Source organism: Phoxinus phoxinus (assembly GCF_949152265.1).
Source record: "Phoxinus phoxinus genome assembly, chromosome: 13".
In the NCBI taxonomy this organism is placed as follows: domain Eukaryota; kingdom Metazoa; phylum Chordata; class Actinopteri; order Cypriniformes; family Leuciscidae; genus Phoxinus; species Phoxinus phoxinus.
Window position 1 is genome coordinate 33429384 of NC_136888.1, and position 20292 is coordinate 33449675.

Consider the following 20292-nt stretch of genomic DNA (forward strand, 5'->3'; position numbering starts at 1 on the left):
ATAAAAAATCTATAAAAAGTGAGACATTGTGGCTTGATTTCTTTTATTAATATAAATTTTTTCATGACCAAAATAATATTGTGCACAGTGAGGAGCCTACAGGTTACAAGCTTCACATATTAGAAAAATACAAAAATAAAAATTAATGGTTCGTTGTCAAGGTTGTTTCAGATCAACACCTGCAAGTGACCACTATGTGTCACCATTGAGACGGGTGTCGGATTGTTTCGAAGCCTCGACACAGTGTGGTACATTTGCTTCAACTGTTTCATTGTTTTTCATGCGCATGTCAAGAAATCTATTCCGATTTTAAGCTTGTGACATATAAACTCGCACATCAACCTGATCACATGTCTAGCCTTCATGTAAACACTATGTTCGGATTCATCTACGTTTACATTCACAGCTTTTGTTTCAATCGGACTGAATTCATTCCGATTGAAACAATAGTTGTGCATATAAACCTTGCCAGTGTGTCAGATAAGAGAGACATACAAAATGTGCAGAGCGGTGTGTTCTCAAGATGCATACACTCTACAGGTCCAGAGGAGAATCAAGGAGAATCAATTAAGGTAAAAGGGGTGGAGCCACCTTAACTCAAAGCTGTACAAAATGGCAAAGCCAAACACTGGCTTGAGTTGTGGTGATTGTGTCAAAGTTTGTTAGGATGGTGTTCCTGAAAGTTGTCTTAGCGGTCATTGTTGCATTTGTTCTGGCTGATGTCTTGGGAAGTTTGACGTACAGTCCTAGTCCAAGAAGCATGGGGCCAAAATCAGATCCAGCTTCCAGAATTCCTGGACTTTCTCCTCTAGGTCTCTGGAACCCTTTGCAAGTGGCTTCTCAGTTTCAGAGTCCTTTGGGTCCCGAAAGCCTTGCACAGGAGCCTTTTGGCCTTCAGGAGAAGCAGCTGTTGCAGGGTCCATTGAAGCCTTTGGATTGGAGGTATCCCATTGTTCCCGAGGTGCAGAGTGAGTTGGCGGTGGACTTCCAGTTGAGGCAACCCGTGACTCCCAGCAGCGTAGCGGTGCAATGCGGCGAGAACCGGGTTCTCGTAGAGGTCCAGCAGGACTTTTTCAGCAATGGTCAGTTGATCCAGCCAACTGGTCTGTCTTTAGGTGGATGTCCTGTTGTTGGTCAGGATCCTGGGTCAAGAGTGCTCATCTTTGAGTATGAATTACAGGACTGCAACAGTGTGCTGATGGTAAGAACTCCTAAATCTTAATGGGTTATTTGTTGTGGTGGACCTTTCAAGGAAAGTCAGTTCACTTGGGTTTACAATGCCAGGGCAGCTAAGACCAAGTTCTATCTGTTTGAATTGGCAAATCCTGAATTTTCAAGCTACTTGCCTTTAAATAAACCTTCAAACCAACATCTGATGTAAACTATCCCATAAATGGTATCAAATGAGCTTAATAAACAAGAACAATAAATCCTGTGCCTTATAGTGTTAAGCTAGTTTTTACCCTGGAACCGCCAATGTGCATGTTCAATCCTAAGTGGATGTCTTCAAAACGTAGACTACTGTATATCTGGCAACACCGGAGCTTCTGAGGGCAGCTGTGGTGATGTGATGAATTTAAGAATTGGTGATTTTTTTGCTCTTTAGGAATTCCACCATATTTCACAGTACACCTTTTCCAAATCACCTTAATATGAGTGCATGGTCTTGGTGTATGTAAAGTCTGTGGGATGACCCTCTAGATAACAATCTCTTTACAGATGAATGAGGAAGAGCTTGTCTACACCTTCTCTCTTACCTACACCCCTGAGGCGCTTGCAGGTACTCCGATTACCCGGGCTGATGGTGCAATTGTTGGTGTTCAATGCCATTATCAAAGGTACGTGATCTCTGACTTTGTACACTTTCTCATGCAACTGGGAGACCATTTAATGGATCCTTTCATGAACCGCAGGCTCCAAAATGTAAGCAGTGATGCCTTGAGGCCAGCATGGGTCCCTTATGCCTCATCAGAGGCTGGTGAAGAAATCTTGCTTTTCTCCCTGAAGATCATGATGGGTTGGTACAGGTTTTTTCCAATAAAATAAACATTTTGCATTGCTATTGTGGCTGTGCCTAAATTTTTTCTTTATTTTTTGTGCAGATGATTGGTCCTATCAGAGGCCTTCATACTCATATTTCCTGGGTGATGTTATTAACATCGAGGCATCTGTGATGCAGTACAATCATGTCCCTCTCCGTGTGTTTGTGGACCGCTGTGTGGCCACTCAAGTACCTGATGTGAACTCCCTTCCGAGATATTCCTTCATTGAGAATCATGGGTAAGGTCATGGCCATTGATGCGGTAGGACCATTTTAAGTTGCTTTTTTTAACTACTTTGTCACAAGAGTCATGGGTAAGGTCTAGTTGCTTGATGCTCTACAGTTGACGTTCATAAGGTACTATTTGTGATTGCTTTGTCGTCAGGTGTTTTGTGGATGCCAAAACTACAGTTTCCAGCTCCCGCTTCATGCCTCGGTCCCAGGTTGACAAGATCCAGTTCCAGCTGGAAGCGTTTATGTTCCAGGAGGGCAGCAGTCCTTCTGTATGTATTACGAATATCATGAGTTAATTTGATTTCTCTTACAATCTGCTTTGGTTGTGACTTGTCTGTCATCCTTGCAGATCTACATAACCTGTATTCTGAAGGCAACTATTGCTTCTGCACCCAGTGACGCTCAGCACAAGTCCTGTTCCTTTGCCAATGGGTATGTTGGTTGTTGTGTTTAAAATGACTTTGCTCATATTGGAGGTTCCATGACTTGGTCTTTTTGTAGGTGGTTTGCTGCTGACGGAAACGACCAAGTTTGTGGTTGCTGTGACTCAACATGTGGTCCTGATGGTGAATTTGCTGCTTCTCCCTATGGAGGTTGGTAGCTTTTGCTTTTTCTAAGGTTGCTTTTGATTCAAGTGCTCTAACTTGGCTTTTTTTCTTTCTAGGCATTCAGTGGGAAGGCAAGGCCTCACTTGGTCCTGTAATGGTTCAAGGGCAAAAGAGAGGTTCTCAATAAAACCGACAAATCAATCCTTAATTGTATCTGACTTGTCATTTTGCTTCATGTCTGGTTTAACTGCTTTTGACTTGGAAAAAGTGCTTCATTCTGCCAATGTGGTGAAACTGATAGTTCTACTGTACAGTACTTAAAGTCCCATATACAGTAGCATACAATCATAGGGTTCCTTAAGTTGCACAAGCTATTTGTTTAACAGAAGAATATATGGTGAATCCTTACTTATGAGGATTTTTTTTATAGCTCTTGGTGTACAGTAGTACATATGAAAGTGCTATATAAATGCCTTCACAATCATATCAGGGATCTCTCCTGAACCACCCAGTGTGCAGAATCCACTTGGATGTGATGGCAGCCACAGTGCAGGAGTGCAACACGTACCAGCTATAGGTGGAGAGTGATAGAGCCAATTCAATGGATCGATATTATTAGAAGGTCATGATTTGCATTGGGCCAATGCAGGAAATTTGGCCAGGACAACAGGGTTACACCTCTACTCTTTACGAGAAGTGCCTTGTTTTTTTATGACCAAAGTCAGGACCTTGGTTTAAAGTCTTATTCAAAGGATGGTGTTCTTAATATGGCAAACAAATTGTTCCAATAGAGCTCTGCAGGGAATGCCTTGTCCCATGAAGCTCTGTGGGTGATGTTGAGTGTCTTTTAATATTCCTGTTCTCTTGTCTGCATATGTTGATATTTGTTTACACATTCAGCTTCCACTGACGTTTGATCACATTGACTTTTACAAGACTAAGTTGCTCCTGGTTCATTTGAAATTTTCCTATGGGGTTTTTCAATGTGACATTTTGTTCTACAGACCTATAGCACAAATAGATACATTCATTTTAGAAAATTTATGTTTTTAATAAGCGAGAACCGTTTGGGGTGTGTGCAGTGTACGTTGTAGAACAGAACATCAAAGTATCATAGGAAAATCCTGAAGGAACCAGCGGTGTCTTGGTCTGAGTTCTGGTATCATACTTGCAACACTCTATAGACTGAACATGTATTTATGTGCATAATGTAATTTTTCACAAATCCATGTTTTTGTTGTGTACAAAGACAATGGTATTCTTTTCAAAAACTTACACTTTGTAATTCATCTTCAAAAGTTTGCTTTTTTTAGGCCCCCAAATGCTCTTGTCATATAAAAACAATGCATACATTTTTAGTTGAAAATTGTGTCATATGAATGCCCCCTCCATATGTCAGATAAGGGAGACAAAGTGCCTGTGCAAAAATCCACTTGATGTCTTGCCCACACGTGCATGTGACAGGAAGTGCGCAAGACAGTCCCATGTCTTAAAAATGCCAAAGCTCAGTGCCCTTAACGTACACTAAAACCATACAATCTCGAATACCGCTTCAGAGTGGTATTCAAGGCTAAGCGTATCCCATTATGCATCGTGTTTGTTAACTCGCATGCCCCGAAATCGCGAGATAACAAGGAAAACATGGTAACACTTTATTTTGATAGTCCCTTTTGAACATTCCGTTGACTATAAGTGTCTTTGCAAATACATGTCAACTAACTCTCAGTAGAGTATTAGTAGACTGGTAGGGTTAGGGTTAGAATAACTTGACATGTACCTGCATAGTTTCTTAGTCAACAGAATGTCTGTTGGGGACTATCACAATAAAGAGTTAGCAGATAATAAGCAGACAAACTCTTTATTGTGATGGTCCCCAACAGACATTCTACTGACTATAAGTAACTGCAAGTACATGTCAGCTTATTCTAACCCTACCAGTCTACTAATACTGTACTAACACTCTAATGAGAGTTAGTAGACATGTAGGTGCAGTGTTACATATAGTCAACAGACTGTGTTAATGTGGACCATAAAAATAAAGTGAATCTGAAAACATTCCACTGAGAAATTACACATAATTTGGTAGTAAAACAAAGTGTTGAACATATTGTTGGTATAAAGATGTGAGTGTATATTTTGTACAACATTTGCAACTGCATTTCATCACTTAATACAAGCATCACAATTTTTAAAGTGTCTTTTTTTTACATACAAACTACTGAACAGACATACGTTTATTTTAAAATGCAAAGTACTTGAAATCAAAATGTGTAAATAGAGCTCTGTAAATTAGCATTTTTGCAACACTAAAAGTGTGTCCCATTGGGTAATCAAAAGTTCTACACACACTTGTGGTCTTCAAGCCCACTTGGATCAAAGACCGGAAATACTGTAGGTCATGTAAGTAGACAAGTGGTCCAGTACAAAGACCGTAAGTGTGGGTATTTGGACAGGCTCATAAAAAAATATGCGTCCTCAAGATGCATACACTCTACAGGTCCAGAGGTGAATCAAGGAGGATCAATTAAGGTAAAAGGGGTGGAGCCACCTTAACTCAAAGCTGTACAAAATGGCAAAGCCAAACCCTGGTGTGTGTGTTGTGGTGTTTGTGTCAAAGTTTGTTAGGATGGAGTTCCTGAAAGTTGTCTTAGCGGTGATTGTTGCATTTGATCTGCCTGATGTCTTGGGAAATTTGAGGTACAGTCATAGTCCAAGAAGCATGGGGCCAAAATCAGATCCAGCTTCCAGAAGTCCTGGCCTTTCTCCTCTAGGCCTCTGGAACCCTTTGCAAGTCGCTTCTCAGTTTCAGAGTCCTTTGGGTCCGGACTTCAAAAGTCTTGCACAGGAGCCTTTTGGCCTTCAAGAAAAGCAGCTGTTGCAGGGTCCAGTGAAGCCTTTGGATTGGAGGTATCCCATTGTTCCCGAGGTGCAGAGTGAGTTGGCGGTGGACTTCCAGTTGAGGCAACCCGTGACTCCCAGCAGCGTAGCGGTGCAATGTGGCGTGAACCGGGTTCTCGTAGAGGTCCAGCAGGACTTTTTCAGCAATGGTCAGTTGATCCAGCCAACTGGTCTGTCTTTAGGTGGATGTCCTGTTGTTGGTCAGGATCCTGGGTCAAGAGTGCTCATCTTTGAGTATGAATTACAGGACTGCAACAGTGTGCTGATGGTAAGAACTCCTAAATCTTAATTGGTTATTTTTTTTTGTGGTGGACCTTCAAGGAAAATCGCTTCACTTGGTTTTACAATGCCAGGTCAGCTAAGACCAAGTTCTTTCTGAGTAAATCCTGAATTTAAGCAACTTGCCTTTTAAATAACCCTCCAAACCATCCCATAAATGGTATGAAAGGAGCCTTAAGAAACTAGAAACAATAAGTCTTGTGGATTAAGTGTTAAAGCTATTTTTACCCTGGAACAGCCAAGGTGCATGTTCAATCATAAGTGCATGTCTCCAAAACATTGACCATCTCTGGCAACACAGGAGCTTCTAGGGGCAGCTGTGGTAATGTGGAGAATTTACAAATGTGATTTTGCTCTTAAGGAATTCCCCCATATTGCACAGTGCACCTTCTCCCATTCAAATCAATATGAGTGCATGGTCTTGGTGTATTTTAAGTTTTTGGGATGACCCTCTTGGTAACTCCATCTCATCTCTTTACAGATGAATGAGGAAGAGCTTGTCTACACCTTCTCTCTTACCTACACCCCTGAGGCGCTTGCAGGTACTCCGATTACCCGGGCCGATGGTGCAATTGTTGGTGTTCAATGCCATTATCAAAGGTAAGTGATCTCTGACTTTCTGCACTTTCTTGTGCAACTGGGAGACCATTTAACGGGTATTTTCATGAACCGCAGGCTCCAAAATGTAAGCAGTGATGCCTTGAGGCCAACATGGGTCCCTTATGCCTCATCAGAGGCTGGTGAAGAAGTCTTGCTGTTCTCCCTGAAGATCATGATGGGTTGGTACAGGTTTTTTTCTTTCAATGAAATAAACCTTTACCCTTTCTATTGTTGCTGTGCTTAAAATGTTTTTTTTTTTTTTGTGTGTAGATGATTGGTCCTATCAGAGGCCTTCAAACTCCTATTTCCTGGGTGGTGTTATTAACATTGAGGCATCTGTGATGCAGTACAATCATGTGCCTCTGCGTGTGTTTGTGGACCACTGTGTGGCCACTCAAGTTCCTGATGTGAACTCTCTTCCGAGATATTCCTTCATTGAGAATCATGGGTAAGGTCATGGCCCTTGATGCGGTAGGACTGTTTAAGTTGCTTTTTGTAACCGCTGTTATATAGTCATGGGTAAGGTCTTGTTACGTCCCTTAGTTTTTTTGGGGGGCTAGCGGGTAAAGGGAGTTTAACATTTAAATCGAGGTGTGTAACTCGATATGAAGGTCAGGGCAATAAAGTATCAAATCAAAACTCAGCGCAAGTTTATTGTATAGTGCCAAAGATGAATAGAAAATAATACTTATACAGACAGTGAGGAAACCCACACAAATAACAATACCAAAAACAAAGTGGGAAGGTGAGCTCGAGATGCCAAACAACGCTAACTACCCATATGCCACACGCTTAATCCGTTCAGTGTACGTAACGGATCTAGTTGCTTGAGGCTCTACAGTTGACATTCATGAGTTGCTCTTTGTGACTTGCTTTGCCGTCAGGTGTTTTGTGGATGCCAAAACTACAGCTTCCAGCTCCCGCTTCATGCCTCGGTCCCAGGTTGACAAGATCCAGTTCCAGCTGGAGGCGTTTATGTTCCAGGAGGGCAGCAGTCCTTCTGTATGTATTACGAATATCATGAGCTAATTTGGCTTCTCCTCCCATCTGCTTGGGTTTAATGACGTATCTGTCATCCCTTGCAGATCTACATAACCTGTATACTAAAGGCAACTATTGCTTCTGCACCCAGTGACGCTCAGCGCAAATCCTGTTCGTTTGCCAATGGGTAAGTTGGTTTTGATTTTAAGTTGACTTTGCTTATGTTAAAGGTTCCATGTCTTTGTCTTGGTGCAGGTGGTTTGGTGCTGATGGAAATGACCAAGTTTGTGGTTGTTGTGACTCAACATGTGGTCCTGATGGTCTTGCTGCTCCCTATGGAGGTTTGTTGCTTTTGCTCTTTAAGGTTTATTTTTAGGTTCAAGTTAGGCTCTAACTTGGCTTTTTCTTTCTTTCAAGGCATTCAGTGGGAAGGCAAGGCCTCACTTGGTCCTGTAATAGTTCAAGAGCAAAAGAGAGGTTCTCAATAAAACTGACAATCCTTGCATGTATCTGACTTATCATTTTGCTTTGTCTGGTTTAACAGATGTTTCAAGTAGAAGTGCCTCTTCTGGCAATGTGGTGAAACTGATAGTCCTACTTAAGTCCCATATTGCCTGGAACCCTTTGGTTGCATGCTATATGGGACTTGCAAAGGTACAGAAGTTGTTGTTCTCCTTAGGGATTTTTAATATGAACATTTTAAAGTCTGATATAGCATGCAACCAAAGGGTTCCAGGCAATATGGGACTTACAAAGGGAATTTTAAAGTAAACCTTCTGAAGGCTGATAGTGTAAGACCAAGGTTAATTAGTATATACTTTTGAAGCCATCAGTTTTTGTTTAACTAGAATTCCCGGTGAAAAATTACCCATAATGTCCTTAAGAATTTGGCAAGCAAATATTTCCAAAAGCGCTTTGCAAGGAACACCTTGTCCCATGAAGCACTGCAGATGTAATTGAGTCAGTGTTCCTATCATATTCCTGTGCTGCGTTACTGCATATTGACACTTAATTGTTTATCAACTTCCACTGAGGTTTGATTATATTAATCTCATAAAACCTGTTGAGACCATAGTCTTAATTTTTTGGGGTGAAATATGATCCAAGACAATAAGTGTAGTTTATCACCTCATGTCATACTAGGTGTACTAAATGTACACTTATAGTGTACTTCAAATCTTAGAAGTACATTTAAAAAAAAAAAAACTGTAGGCTACTTAAAGTTGCAGTAAGTGATTTCTGAGAAACGCTGTTGAAAGTGACGGTCTGACTATTAAAATATTTCAATACAGCCAGCCTAATTTAAGTAATTGTCCTCCATTATGCTTAACAACCAATCAGTTTGTTGGTGTAAAATGACATTGTGCAAGGTCAAAAATGGCCCAAATTAATATTTCAAGATATGCATTTCACTTGTATGCGTTTATGTCTTTAACATAAGCAATAGTGCTTTTCTGTATACCAGCATTATTGCAAATGTGAGTATGATCATCAATGACCGGATGATCATCTACTTCCGGCGAGATTCTGAAGAGTGCATACGATGGATACTTTACTGTGGCATAAAAATAGGATTTGAAAATTGCAGTGAAGCGACAACTGATGCTGGAAGGTCACATGACAACATGGTGAACGTAGTACATATGGATTTTATCAATACTACACAGTACATTTTAGAGGTGGTTAAGTAATTAATTACTCAGAGTATCCCTGCGTTTCAATGTCCATACTATACAACCTAAACAGAATGTGAGAATAAAATGTGTACCAAAACACAGTTAAAAAGAGTATGCCAAAAGTCCCCAGATGGTCTACTATTTTCGAAGTGTGGATCTGTGCTCACTTTAAAGGTTAATATTGCCAACAACCCATTGCACTTTGGTGGAGGAATTACAAACACGAGTAAAAAGTGTTAAACTACACATGGCGGATATACGGAGAGTTCTCCACATGAAAGACCCGCTACTGCAGATCAACGTGCTACTGCATTTCTCTCCGATACAGTAGGAAACTAAAATGAAATGTGAAGGATTTTAACAGTGACAAGATGATTGAAAGGCCACTTTACTGTGACAGGATGCGACAGAGAGAAACCGTTAAAGATGCAATTTTATGACATGATAGTATCTCCCAAAGCTTGTCTACTTTAGCTACACACTCAAAATGATCTACTTTTTCTTCACAAAAAGAGCATACTTTTAGGGAGTATTATAAGTAGGCAAATTGAGACATTAAGTCATCTGAGGAGATTTAGCTCTCTCTCCAGTGACTGTCCCAATACAGTTATATTTTCAGTCAGAGAAACAGAAGTTCCTGAAAAAACGGACTTGCTTTATTTAATGACATAGCTAAATCTGGATATCAGACAGATAAAGAGACTACATGTACTAACAAATAAAATAAATACACAGTTGTCATAGCCTATATGATGTCTGATTTCTTCAAGTGGTCATATTTACCACGTTTACTATGGTAATGGTTAGCGTGCATAGTCTTTTGCATCGCATATAGGCCTAAATATTTCTGCCTTAAATGCGGTGATCAGAATCCACATCAGATCACAAACAGAAGGTATTCAAACACTCGCTACTGTCTGAAAGTGAGTTTTGAGTCATCCGAGGGTATGAAGTCATCCGGCGTTGCCGTCTCCTGACTCCGATAAACTCCGCCTCTGTTCATGACCACTCCTCAAACCAGAGCTGGCCCGCTGTAGACCAAGGTATTCGACGGGCCAAAACACCCTGGCCGTTGGCCTCGAGGAAGGCCAGACGAAGCCTGATCAAGCCCCGGAAGTGACAGTGGAAAAGAGACTGGCACGCACTAGCACACCCGGTTTTGGCCTTTTGAGTACAGATAACAATATTGTCAAAACGATCCCGGTTCAAAAGGATCTGTGAAAACGACTAAAAATGCTGTATTCTGCTGCCAGGCCAGAAATTGTCAATGACACATGGTAAAGGAACACTACACGCCTATAAACTGAACATGTAATACGCATGCACATGACATCAAAGTTATCATACATTTTTGTAGTTACCTGGACAAATACTCTGATTCATTCTGACTTCTGACCTGTAATGCTCCTGAATCATAATCATACACTGTTCACTCATTGGCCAGAGGAGAACTGGCCCCCGACTGAGCCTGGGTTCTCCAAAGGTTTTTTTTCTCCATTCTGTCCCTGATGGAGTTTTGGTTCCTTGCCGCTGTTGCCTTACCTTCTGGCTTGCTTAGTTGGGGACATTTAATATTCAACAATATTATAGATCTGCCTTAAAGGTGGACCATAATGAAATTGTTTTTTTTTGTATTATTTTCATGTTATCACTGTGAAGCTGCTTTGACACAATCTGTATTGTAAAAAGCGCTATATAAATAAAGGTGACTTGACTTGACTTGACTTGTAGTTTAAATGGAGAAAATAATGATATTCTTTTAAAAACTTGCACTTTGAAAACCAGTTTTCAAAAGAGTTTTTATGTCCCCAAAACACTGTTGCCATCTTGGCCAGGACTCCCTGGAAGAAAAGATTTCTTTTAATCTCAATGGGACCTTCCTGGAAAAATAAAGGATAATAATGTAAATGAACACAATGCATAAAAAGTTTTAGTTTAATATGGTGTCATGTAAATACAAAATGTGCAGAGTGGGGATGTCCCAGAGATGCAAAAACTCTACAGGTCCAGAGGAGAATCAAGGATAATCAATTAAGTTAAACGGGTGGAGCCACTTTAATTCAAAGCTGTACAAAATGGCAAAGCCAAGCACTGGTTTGTATTGTGGTGATTGTGTTAAAGTTTGTTAGGATGGGGTTCCTGAAAGGTATGTTAGTGGTGGTTGTGATTGTAGCATTTGATCTGCCTGATGTCTGGGGAAGTTTGAGATACAGTCCTAGTCCAAGAAGCATGGGGCCAAAATCAGATCCAGCTTCCAGAAGTCCTGGCCTTTCTCCTCTAGGCCTCTGGAACCCTTTGCAAGTGGCTTCTCAGTTTCAGAGTCCTTTGGGTCCTGACTTCAAAAGCCTTGCGCAGGAGCCTTTTGGCCTTCAAGAAAAGCAGCTGTTGCAGGGTCCAGTGAAGCCTTTGGATTGGAGGTATCCCATTGTTCCTGAGGTGCAGAGTGAGTTGGCGGTGGACTTCCAGTTGAGGCAACCCGTGACTCCCAGCAGCGTAGCGGTGCAATGTGGCGTGAACCGTGTTCTCGTAGAGGTCCAGCAGGACTTTTTCAGTAATGGTCAGTTGATCCAGCCAACTGGTCTGTCTTTAGGTGGATGTCCTGTTGTTGGTCAGGATCCTGGGTCAAGAGTGCTCATCTTTGAGTATGAATTACAGGACTGCAACAGCGTGCTGATGGTAAGAACTCATACATCTTAATGGGTTTTGTGTTGTGGCTGTCATAGTTAGCTGTCATATTTGCAATACCAGGGCAGCTAAGACCAAGTACTATCTATTTGAATGGAGAAATCCTGAGTTTTCAAGCTACTTTCTGTAAAAAAAAAACTTTAAACCAACATGTAATGTAAACTATCCTGTGACTGGAGGTTAAGAAACAAGAACAATAGCTATAACACTACTAGAGACCAAGAGTTAGTTTTTACCCTGAAACCGAAAATGTGCATGTCTACAAAACGTTGACTAACTATGGGCACACTAGAACTTCTGAGGGCTGCTTTGGTCATAAGGAGAATTTACCAATTGGCAATTTTGAATTCCATATATGCTATTCCAATATGAGTGCACAGTCTTGGTATCTGTTAAGTCTTTAGGATGACCCTCTAGATAACAACAATCGTTTTACAGATGAATGAGGAAGAGCTTGTCTACACCTTCTCTCTTACCTACACCCCTGAGGCGCTTGCAGGTACTCCGATTACCCGGGCCGATGGTGCAACTGTCGGTGTTCAATGCCATTATCAAAGGTAAGAATCTCTGACTTTCTGCATTCCCTGTGCAACTGGGAGACCATTTAATGGGTACTTTCATAAACCACAGGCTTCAAAATGTAAGCAGTGATGCCTTGAGGCCAACATGGGTCCCTTATGCCTCAACAGAGGCTGGTCAAGAAGTCTTGCTGTTCTCCCTGAAGATCATGATGGGTTTGTGCAGGTTTTTTTTAATAAAATAATCCTTTAACCTTGCGATTTGTATATATATATTTATTTTTTTCTCTCAGACGATTGGTCCTATCAGAGGCCTTCATACTCCTATTTCCTGGGTGGTGTTATTAACATCGAGGCATCTGTGATGCAGTACAATCATGTGCCTCTGCGTGTGTTTGTGGACCGCTGTGTGGCCACTCAAGTACCTGATGTGAACTCCCTTCCAAGATATTCCTTCATTGAGAATAATGGGTAAGGTCATGGCCATTGATCTGGTAGGACTGTTCATGTTGCTTTTTGTAACCACTTTTACAGAGTCATGGGTAAGGTCTTATTGCTTGATGCTCTAAGAGTTGAGATTCATGAGTTACTATTTGTGATTGCTTTGTCGTCAGGTGTTTTGTGGATGCCAAAACTACAGCTTCCAGCTCCCGCTTCATGCCTCGGTCCCAGGTTGACAAGATCCAGTTCCAGCTGGAGGCGTTTATGTTCCAGGAGGGCATCAGTCCTTCTGTATGTATTATGAATATCATGAGTTTATTCGATTTCTCTTCTGGCCTGCTTTGGTTTTGTGACTTGTCTGTCAACCTTGCAGATCTACATAACCTGTATTCTGAAGGCAACTATTGCTTCTGCACCCAGTGACGCTCAGCTCAAGTCCTGTTCCTTTGCCAATGGGTAAGTTGGGTTTTTTGGTTTAAGCTGACTTTGCTCATGATGAAGGTTTCATGTCTTTTTTTTTTCTTTTTTTTGTCCTGTTGCAGGTGGTTTGCTGCTGATGGAAACGACCAAGTTTGTGGTTGCTGTGACTCAACATGTGGTTCTGATGGTCTTGCTGCTTCTCCCTATGGAGGTTGGTTGCTTTTGCTTTCTAATGTTTCTTTTGAGGTTCAAGTGCTCTAACTTGGCTTTATTCTTCTAGGCATTCAGTGGGAAGGCAAGGCCTCACTTGGTCCTGTAATGGTTCAAGGGCAAAAGAGAGGTTCTCAATAAAACTGACAAACCAATCCTTGCTTGTTTCTGACTTGTCATTTTGCTTTGGTTTAATAGACTTTACTGTAAATTAGAATGGCCTCATTCTGCCAATGTGGTGACACTGATAGTCTTGCTGTACCTTAAGTCCATATAACCCTTTGATTGCATGCTATATGGGTCTTTAAGAGGTACATAAGTTGTTTATCTCCATAGGAATTTTAAAATGAACCTTTTAAAGGCCGCTAGTGTAAGACCAAGGTTAATTGATATACTTTTGAGGCCTTCAGATTTTTTTTTTTTTTTTGACGAATACCTGGTGAAAACGCTTTACACAATGCTCTAAAGAATTTGGCAAGCAAATATTTCCAATAGCGCTTTGCAAGGAAAACCTTGTCCCATGAAGCACTGCAGATGTAATGGAGTTGGTCTCCCTATCATTTTCCTGTGCTCAGAGTGTTTCTGCATATTGTGTTCTGTAAATATGAATATATTCTGCAAGACCGAGTTCGAGGGCGATTTCACTTGTATGATTTGACTAACCACATTCATGGATATAATAAAATGATGCATGGGAAAGAAACTGTTGACAGTCTCTGAGTTTAATTCATACATTTATAGTTCGGGTGTTGTAATTTTATGACGCAAGTTTAGCACTGCTGGAGTTCACTTTACAGTTTCCCCTGCATTGTGTTGACTATTAGAGACAAGAGAATTCATTTTTCAAAAACGAATGACGTTTTAGTAATTTATGACCGTATGAGTGTTTAATTTGTTGCTTGATCGTTAATCTAGTAAATGATTTAATTCACTGAATACTGCTATGGTAAAATAATAACACTCTCCCAACAGCATACGGTTCTTTTGAGCCTATCATTTCTAGTCACATTAAAATGATGTAGTTGTAATTTGTGATGGTATTTAGTATAGATCTGGCCAGACGTCCAGTCAACCAATAAAATTAGAGCGACAGCACTACCAACGCCCACAAGCAACTTCACAGTACTGAGACTAGCGACAAAATCGCTGGCGGTGTGAACGGGGCTTAATATTGTCCACAACCCATCGACTGTTGGATGAGGATTTGATTACAACTACAAACACGAGTGAAAAGTTTATAAACTACAGTCATGGAGGACTGGTTATGTAGAGAGTTATAGAGAGGTTTAGATAAAGTGATTATCAGTATCTAACCTGACGAAAATGTATTTATTCAATGTTGTCCATATATTTAATCTGCAGCAGCATTGTGAACTTTTTTAAAGATATGTTTAGCCATTAACTTTTAAATGCATCATTTTATTCAAATTGCAAACACATGAGAAGAGTCTCCGCATGAAAGACCCACGATTGGCAGATTAACTGGCTGCTACATCTCTCCCCGAAACGGTAGGAAATAAAATTAGATTGAATGGAGGATTTTAACTGTGAAAAGATGATTGACAGCTGTTTCCGGTGACAGGATGCAAACGACAGAGCTGTCCGTTAAAGATGACGAGGAACTAATGTCCCAAAGCTTGCCTACTCTTTTGCTACACTCAAAAAAATAAAAATAAATCTAAAACCTTGAATCTCATAACATTATTTATGCAATTGTAATTGCAGTGTAAATGTATTTTAGTAATTAGTAAAGGGGTTTGTTTATACTGATTTCATTTGATAAGTAACAGCCCTATGGTGTATAGTGTTAATTCATGTAAAGAGTTAAAAGAGTTTACCAGTATGTCACTTATTAAATATTTTTTAAATATAAATATTCACTTGAACACCTGCCCCCATAAATATCTGTGTATGGCCATATATAAATGGCCACTTAAACGTTCTTCAAGAGAGTCCACTTTCATGACTGTTTGTTAACACACTTAAGTATATTATTTGAAAGTACATTTCTGTATAAGTTCTTTTAAAAGTATGCTAAAGTGTACTTCTTTTTCACAAGGGAATGCATAAAAGAAAAGAGAAGATACAAGGCTGAAGATGTAAATGAACATGCAGGTTCTGTGTTTCTCTTCTCCTTCGACACACGAGCCAGAAATAGATCCAGTCGGAGCGGCAAAGAAAGGTTTAAACGTGAGATTCACAAACACACGCCGGAAAGTTCTCTGCACCTTTGGGATTTCCAACATCCATCCCATTTACTTCAGTAAATAGAGCAATTCATCTGGGAAATTTACTGTGTTTCCTGTGTTTTTCATCAAGGAAAACATTAAATGATGTCCTCATGACACTCATGTTTGGGTTAAGAGTTTTGCAGACTTTGGGAAATTGAGGTCAGGAGGAGATTATTTACTCATATATACAACTACACTTAAAGTACCCAAAAATTTAATTTTTGTCATTATTTATTCACCCTCATGTCATTCCAAGCCTGAATGACTTTCATTCTTCCATGGAGCAAAAAAAGAAGATGTTTTGAAGATCATTGGGAACCAAATTACATTGGACCCCATTACCTTTCGTTGTATGGACTTAAATTTTTTTTTTTTCAAAATATCTTCTTTTGTGTTTCACAGAAGATAGAAAGTCAGGTTTGGAACATATTGAGGGCGAGTAAACAATTTAGGTGAAACATACAAAGATTTACACTTCAATTCAAAAGTTTTTTGGCCAGTAAGATTTTTCTCAAATGTTTTTAAACATTAAAAGGCTGTATTTAGGCCTATTTGTTAAAAAATACCATAAAAACAGTAATATTGTGAAATATTATTACAGTTTTAGCTCTTCTCGATGTGAATATATAGCAAAAATGTATTCCTGTGATTAAAGCTGTATTTTCAGCATCATTACTCTATCAAACAGACTCTATCAATCGATCTACGAACCACCGATCCAAGTGCGCTGGACCATTTGAGATTCTACACAGTTCAGCGCATTTGGATCGGCGGTTCGTAGATCGATTGATAGAGTCTGTTTTTCAAAGATGGCTTCTACCTGTATACGCGAAGTTGACTGTATGTATAAAATATCTTCTTATTAAACTGTCTGGACACTGACACAGTTCTCAATGCTTCGGTTTGAAGGTAGGGACCCTAATTATGCTACCGTGTTAGTGTGGGGCTATTTTGAGCCTTGTTAGTGGTATTAACAAGCGTTTTTTATTTGTCATTACTCAATGCCCCATATACTAGCGTTATACTAGCGTTATAGGCTAAACTGTTTTTAGAGATACAACTATTTACATTCGATAATCATGAAAACAAATCTCAGATAACGGTTGACTAGGTAACAATGTGTAATTAGACCAAAGGTTCATTTTGCACCGGAGTTCTCCTTTAATATGAGCTTTGCTGCTCAAGAAACATTTATGATTATTGTTATCAATGTTGAAAACAGTTCTGCTGCTTCATATTTGTGTGGAAATTAATGAATCATGAGTAAACTTTCTGACCCCCAATTTTTTTCATATTCATATTTATTAATACATCTGGTGACACAAAGCTTTCTAATGTCTATATCTGCTGGTCATAAATGTGTTGTTGTTTTATATATGGAGGTGATGTTCTCTAGGTCACACAATGAGAAAAGGACCAATATTATTATGATTGTAGTGTAAATGAAGCAGCTTTACACGTGTCACGTTGACATTGACCGGCTGCTCCTGCATTAGATACATAAATAGACGCTGTCCGTGACATTAAGGGATTCGCAGAGACAGCGCTGGTGTGGAGGCTGAGGATCCTTCCAGATGCCGCTGTGTGATGTGTCCCTCCTGTCATCTCACTGACATCTCCACTGCCATCACGTTTCATCAGCACCATAATTAATCACCCCTCTAACAGTGTGCCGGCTGGGACCGATCCGACTGTCGTGACGAGAACACGGCTCTGCCAGGTCTTCTGTGCCGCGCGCGCCAGCAACAGCGTCGCCAAGCCTGGAGCGTTGGTGTCACGCTGTCTCTCCTCCATAACGCCGCCACGGCTTCATTCTTATTCATTAGCCAAGTTTCACTCAATGAAGCGGACATCCACACGCACATTATTCCTCCGCTCGCCTCTTTCAATCACGCTTATTATCAGCTCGCTTCTAAACCGAGAATGCTGGGAAAAGGACAATGTCAAACTATTATGATAATTCTCACCTGTTTTGCAACTGCGAGTCATTCTGAAATTGTCTGTATTACAGTAATTGACTTCAGTTTATGCAGTATGCCTCACTGGCCGAGAAGAAATGGATAAAGATGATTTTGTGCCAAATGAACCTGTAGATTTGAACCCATTTTACTTTCATAAAGGATTTTTTTATGAATACCTGCAGCTCAAACAGCAGAGCGTGATGTTTGCAACACAAGGGCATGGGTTCGATTCCCAGGACATGCATGAGTCTATGCCTTTAATGAATGTGAGTCACTTTGGATACAAGTGTCTGCCAGATGCATACATGTAAATATACATTTTTTATAACACAATGTCTGAGCTTTGGCGGATAATGAGTGAAGGAAGTTGTACATCATGGCTGATATTGCATTGGATTGCCACTAGGTGCTTTTGTCCAGAATCAGAATGACTTTTGAATTGAGTCAAGATTCGCAGGTCTTTAATTTGATTCAAATCTGATTCAAAACACTGAACATCAGTTTGATGCAATAACTTTTGCAATTCATTTAAATAAAGTCTTCATTTAATGTAGACTGTTTATGCCTAATGATAAATGGATTGCATTTATATAGCGCTTTCACAGACCTAATGGCCAACAAAGCGCTTTACATTTTGCCTCACATTCACCCATTCATACACCGACGGCGGTGTCAGCCATGCAAGGCCCCATCCAGCTCATCAGGAGCAGCTGGGGTTAGGTGTCTTGCTCACGGACACCTCGACACTTGGTCAAGTAGAACAGGGGATTGAACCACCAACCTTCCGGTTTGGAGATAATGCATTTCCTGAACATATAAAATTACTTAAATAATTTGTTTAAAATACTTCTGCATGTTTTATTCAGCAAACAGGTAATCCAGTTATCATTTTAGGAGTAAAACATATCATGTTGCATTCGTAATCAAATTTTGTGAGAAACTTTCTAAACTCCTTAATGTCGAAAATTCGCAAGTGTGTTGCATATAATGATTACATACTGAAAACTTGCATTCATACTGGAAATAGTGTGCAAAGTATAGTAGAATGCTATTTAAAACAGCCCAAACAAGACCTGATTCAGTGAGTCTTAGTTCACATTTTGGGTTAGTTTGTCACTTTGTGGCTGTCACCTTTTCATGCACTGTTCATCAATGCGCTCTCTATCAAACAACATAATGCATGGGACCTTTTTATCAACCATTACTGCCAACATGTCCAGTAAGAAGGGCTACGTTCACATACCGCTCACCTAAATAACACACAAAAACTCAAAGTGAAATTACACGCAGTTGCTTTAGAATGACATCCCCAAATAATAGCTTTACATTTACTAAAGAAAACATGAGTGGTGTTTCCATGTGCCGAAGCAAATGTAACTTTAACTACAACACTTAAAGGGTTAGTTCACCCAAAAATGAAAACTGTCAGTTTAAATTACAACAGAAGCCTATGGAGGAGTGAGACAGCTCTCAGATTTAATCACAAATATCTTTATTTGTGTTCCGAAGATGAACGAAAGTCTTACGGGGTTGGAGCAACATTAGGGTGAGTAATTACTGACAGAGTTTTTGGGTGAACTAACCCTTTAAGGGTTTTCTCAAACCCCATATTAAAGAGCTCTACTGATGCTAGTCTTCGCACACAACCACTAATGATTCTGCACGGCACACGACTACGATTACACTTGGTAACCTCTCACATCTGGACGTGTTTTTCTACTTTGCATAGAACAAGAGATCAGGTCGCAACATGATGAAAATTAATTCTATAACTTCAGAAAGAAAACTCACAGGGTCTGATAGTTTAGCAACCTTTAATGGGAACAGATGGAGGCGGTTCACAAGGTTCACGTAAGTGATATCTGTAGAATTTTAAAATGGCACAGAATTCATTACCTGCCCACTGCAGCTGTGAACTCTCGGCTAACCAAACCAGATGAGGTCAGATTATTATCCAACTTGCTGAAGCAGAAACTTGCTTTTGCGCCTGAAGGGAAAGATACTGACAGTCTGAGACCTTGGCGTTGGCAAAAAAAAAAAAGATTATTAACATTTAGGTGTGGAGTATTAAAAACTGTAAGCAAAACGAGAGGAAGGGCTGCAGTGCTGTAAATCGTGACGCTTTCACAAACCCTCTAAAGACAACGTCTGAACAATTCACCCACTGATAATCTTATATGATAAATCTGAGATGCCAGTGCTGAATGATAAACCATAGGCTGAAACATACGAGAACATAAAGGCCTTCAGCTATACAAGCTTCCTTTCACACATCGTTGCATTACAGGACAGACACAACACAAGCAGGTGTTGCCTTTACTGTATTTTACATTGGACATCAAACACAGGAACACATTTGTTTATCAGAGAAATAAACAACAACAAAAAAAATTTCCATGTTCCTCTTTCTCTAGTGTGTAATGTTGCTGTTGAGTTCTTCTCTATATCAGTGTCAGTGTTTCTGAACTCCTGAAACGCCTCCATTGTAGTCTTGAGTTTCTTCCGGGAACGAACACGTCACAATATTCCTCATTTAAATAATTAATGCGCAGAATAAAGGGGCGGGGCC

General features: G+C 40.1%; 2 protein-coding genes across 5 annotated transcripts; both read left to right on the forward strand.

Annotated features, from left to right (window-relative positions):
- The first annotated feature begins 486 nt into the window (after positions 1-486).
- LOC307008985 (zona pellucida sperm-binding protein 3-like) lies at positions 487-3234 on the forward strand. Of its 2 annotated transcripts, XM_079632351.1 has the most exons (8): positions 487-1201; positions 1720-1838; positions 1914-2017; positions 2103-2280; positions 2427-2544; positions 2625-2707; positions 2777-2868; positions 2940-3234. In XM_079632351.1, the coding sequence occupies exons 1-8, from the start codon at positions 668-670 to the stop codon at positions 3008-3010; spliced, it is 1299 nt and encodes a 432-aa protein (XP_079488477.1). In that variant the 5' UTR covers positions 487-667; the 3' UTR covers positions 3011-3234. The 2 variants fall into 2 exon arrangements, with proteins under 2 accessions (XP_079488477.1, XP_079488476.1); XM_079632350.1 differs by having other exon boundaries at positions 642-1201; positions 1720-2017; positions 2940-3029.
- Positions 3235-5330: 2096 nt separating this feature from the next.
- On the forward strand, positions 5331-14227 carry LOC307008986 (zona pellucida sperm-binding protein 3-like). Of its 3 annotated transcripts, none has more exons than XM_079632354.1 (8): positions 5331-5989; positions 6482-6600; positions 6676-6779; positions 6871-7048; positions 7485-7602; positions 7686-7768; positions 7837-7922; positions 7999-8160. In XM_079632354.1, exons 1-8 carry the CDS (start codon positions 5393-5395, stop codon positions 8067-8069), a joined length of 1356 nt encoding a protein of 451 aa, XP_079488480.1. In that variant the 5' UTR covers positions 5331-5392; the 3' UTR covers positions 8070-8160. The 3 variants fall into 3 exon arrangements, with proteins under 3 accessions (XP_079488480.1, XP_079488479.1, XP_079488478.1); XM_079632353.1 differs by lacking the exons at positions 6482-6600; positions 6676-6779; positions 6871-7048; ... (2 more) ...; positions 7837-7922; positions 7999-8160 and adding exons at positions 12381-12499; positions 12573-12676; positions 12754-12931; ... (2 more) ...; positions 13444-13532; positions 13602-13708 and having other exon boundaries at positions 5438-5989; XM_079632352.1 differs by lacking the exons at positions 5331-5989; positions 6482-6600; positions 6676-6779; ... (3 more) ...; positions 7837-7922; positions 7999-8160 and adding exons at positions 11329-11933; positions 12381-12499; positions 12573-12676; ... (3 more) ...; positions 13444-13532; positions 13602-14227.
- Positions 14228-20292: the final 6065 nt, after the last annotated feature.

Excerpts from the sequence above, each read along its gene's own strand:
- LOC307008985 (XM_079632350.1), top strand. The coding sequence starts at position 668 with ATGGTGTTCCTGAAAGTTGTCTTAGCGGTCATTGTTGCATTTGTTCTG. Across the intron at positions 1,202-1,719 it reads ACTGCAACAGTGTGCTGATG|ATGAATGAGGAAGAGCTTGT; the intron begins GTAAGAACTCCT and ends ATCTCTTTACAG. Across the intron at positions 2,018-2,102 it reads CTCCCTGAAGATCATGATGG|ATGATTGGTCCTATCAGAGG; the intron begins GTTGGTACAGGT and ends TTTTTTGTGCAG.
- LOC307008986 (XM_079632354.1), top strand. The coding sequence starts at position 5,393 with ATGGCAAAGCCAAACCCTGGTGTGTGTGTTGTGGTGTTTGTGTCAAAG. Across the intron at positions 6,601-6,675 it reads GTTCAATGCCATTATCAAAG|GCTCCAAAATGTAAGCAGTG; the intron begins GTAAGTGATCTC and ends CATGAACCGCAG. Across the intron at positions 6,780-6,870 it reads CTCCCTGAAGATCATGATGG|ATGATTGGTCCTATCAGAGG; the intron begins GTTGGTACAGGT and ends TTTTGTGTGTAG.